This window comes from Pediculus humanus, genomic scaffold, assembly GCF_000006295.1.
Source record: "Pediculus humanus corporis 1103172107542 genomic scaffold, whole genome shotgun sequence".
NCBI lineage: Eukaryota > Metazoa > Arthropoda > Insecta > Psocodea > Pediculidae > Pediculus > Pediculus humanus.
This window is the reverse complement of record NW_002987157.1, coordinates 395606-397875: the sequence shown is the minus strand read 5'-3', so window position 1 is coordinate 397875 and position 2270 is coordinate 395606. Positions and strand designations below refer to the sequence as shown.

Below are 2270 nucleotides of genomic sequence, written 5' to 3'. Positions count from 1 at the left end.
GCGATTAGTCGAAGGTAAAAACAAACGCGACAAACAACAAACAAACAAACAAACAAATTTTTTTTCCAAATAATTTGACTCTCGAGACTTTTATTAAAAACGCATTCGTATGGATTCGAATTATTAGCTCTTAATTAAATGTAAATAATAAATCTTCGTTTTCCAAATACATTAATAATAATAATAATAATAATAATAATAATAATAATAATAATAATAATAGTATAAATAAAAACTTTTAGCATCGTTAACGATGTCAATTTCCATGGATTTCGAAAACATATATATATATTAATGAGGCAAAGTTTTTTCGACGCACGATTTTTTTTATTATTTTTTTTTCGAGAATGTTCTTCTTACCCTCGATCCATCCGATGTAAATCTAACGGCGTTAACGTGTCTTGCCAACGTCATCGTTGTTATCTGGTAACACATTAACAAATCCAATCTCATGGCAGAATATAAATTCACTTTACCATCATATCCACCTGAGCAAAACAAATATCGATCCTGAAAAAAAAAAAAAAAAAAAAAATATTTACTCTAATTATTATTATTATCATCATCATTCGTAATCACTACGATTCGTTCTTAATGTTTTAGTCGGATTTATTCCAGGTTTTTAACCCCCCTCTCCCTCCGATCCCTAAGGAATATCAATCAGATGATTCTGCACGACTGCATCGTCTTGTTATGACTTATGACGTCACAACAATTATCGTAACTCTCTCACTGACACCATCTTATACGATTGTTATTATTATTATTATTAATCGTATCGTTTCTGACTTATTTATTTATTTTCAAACACACGTGGACGCATCAATTTCCACGTGTTCGTTTCATTAAGTAATATAAATGCGTATAATAATATTAAAGCGAGATGGATGTGATGACGTTAAGTTTAAAAACCCACACGGGTACCATTTTGAAAATGAAACATATCATCAAAATTATAATTTTAAATAAATAAAACAAAAGGAATGTACTAGAAAAAATTTTTTTTTTTTTTTTTTTGTTTAAACCGTGAAATCAGTGCAAATACAAAATTGATAACACATGATGAAAATATATATATGAGTAACCCTGATGAACAATAATTAGATAATTGTTTCACAATAATTATTGTAACTTTTTCTTCTTTTTCTACTTCTTCTTTTACTTCCAATAACATTTTCTTCAATTAATAAATTAAGAGTTAAAAAAAAAAAAAAAAAAAACTATTTGCAATTGTAAAAACATAATTAATAAAGTTTTTATGTTTTTAAAAAGTTTCTTACATGTTCGATTACTAAACCCATGAACACATAAATTGTAGATTTTCCTTAATTTATCCACAACAAACATTTAATAATTATTCTTATTATGTTAATAAATGAATTATTACAACTCTAAAAAGATTTTAAAAATGAAAATTACAAAAAAAAAAAAAAAAAGCAACAATGGGGAATAAAATAAAATGGCAACATTATTAATAAAATATCGACAAAGTGATTTTGTTAAATAAAATAACAAATGCATGGCCGAATGTTATTTTTCACTCAATTTCAATTGTAATTTATAAAAATGTGTATCCTTGTTAAGTTTTTATTTTAAGAAATACATAATTAATAATTTATTTATTGTTAATAACATATTTACAATAAGGGAAAACGACTGAAACAAAAAGATCATCTAAACAAAAGCCAAGCTGTAAAAGTCGAATAACAATAATTTTTTAATTTTTTTTTACTGAGTTATAACTAGACTCATAAAAAATTTTATGCTGTTCAGTTACAGTACATCAATTTATAACTAGTAAAAGTTAAATGATTAAAAAAAAAAAAAAAAAAAAAAAGTATGCAATACTTACTTTGGGACTGAATGCAACACCACGAACACTTTGTTGGTGATATTTAAGAAACCTAGGTTTTCCTTCCTGTTGCATTTTCCTTAAATTATTTTTCCTTTTTTTAAAAAATTAAAATTTCCTTTTTTGAAAAAAAAAAAAAAAAAAGGCCTCAAAATTAAATCAAGTGGCAGTGATTAAATTAATTTTTTTTTTTTTTTTTAAAAAAAATTATTTCCTAAATATTTTTTTGCGCATACATAAATAAATGTGTATGTATGTACAAACAGGTATATGTACAATATATATATATATAATTATTATAATGACTAAATAAGTAATCAATCAAAGGCTCCTTTTCACTTTTTCAAAATTGCCTTTTTGTCAAATTGTTTGTTGGTAAAAAAAAATTTTTTTTTTTTTTTTTTTTTTTTTCGGTTTT

The 2270-nt window shown here is 24.2% G+C and overlaps 1 protein-coding gene across 1 annotated transcript in view; it reads right to left on the bottom strand.

Annotated features, from left to right (window-relative positions):
• Positions 1–1927, bottom strand: part of Phum_PHUM194240 (uncharacterized protein) — a gene marked incomplete at both ends in the record, with an annotated part of 3430 nt that extends 1503 nt beyond the window's left edge. The window contains 2 exons of the mRNA XM_002425319.1: positions 361–510; positions 1853–1927. Of these exons, the coding sequence (XP_002425364.1) occupies positions 361–510; positions 1853–1927 (225 nt within the window). The remainder of the gene's footprint in view (positions 1–360; positions 511–1852) is intronic.
• Positions 1928–2270: the final 343 nt, after the last annotated feature.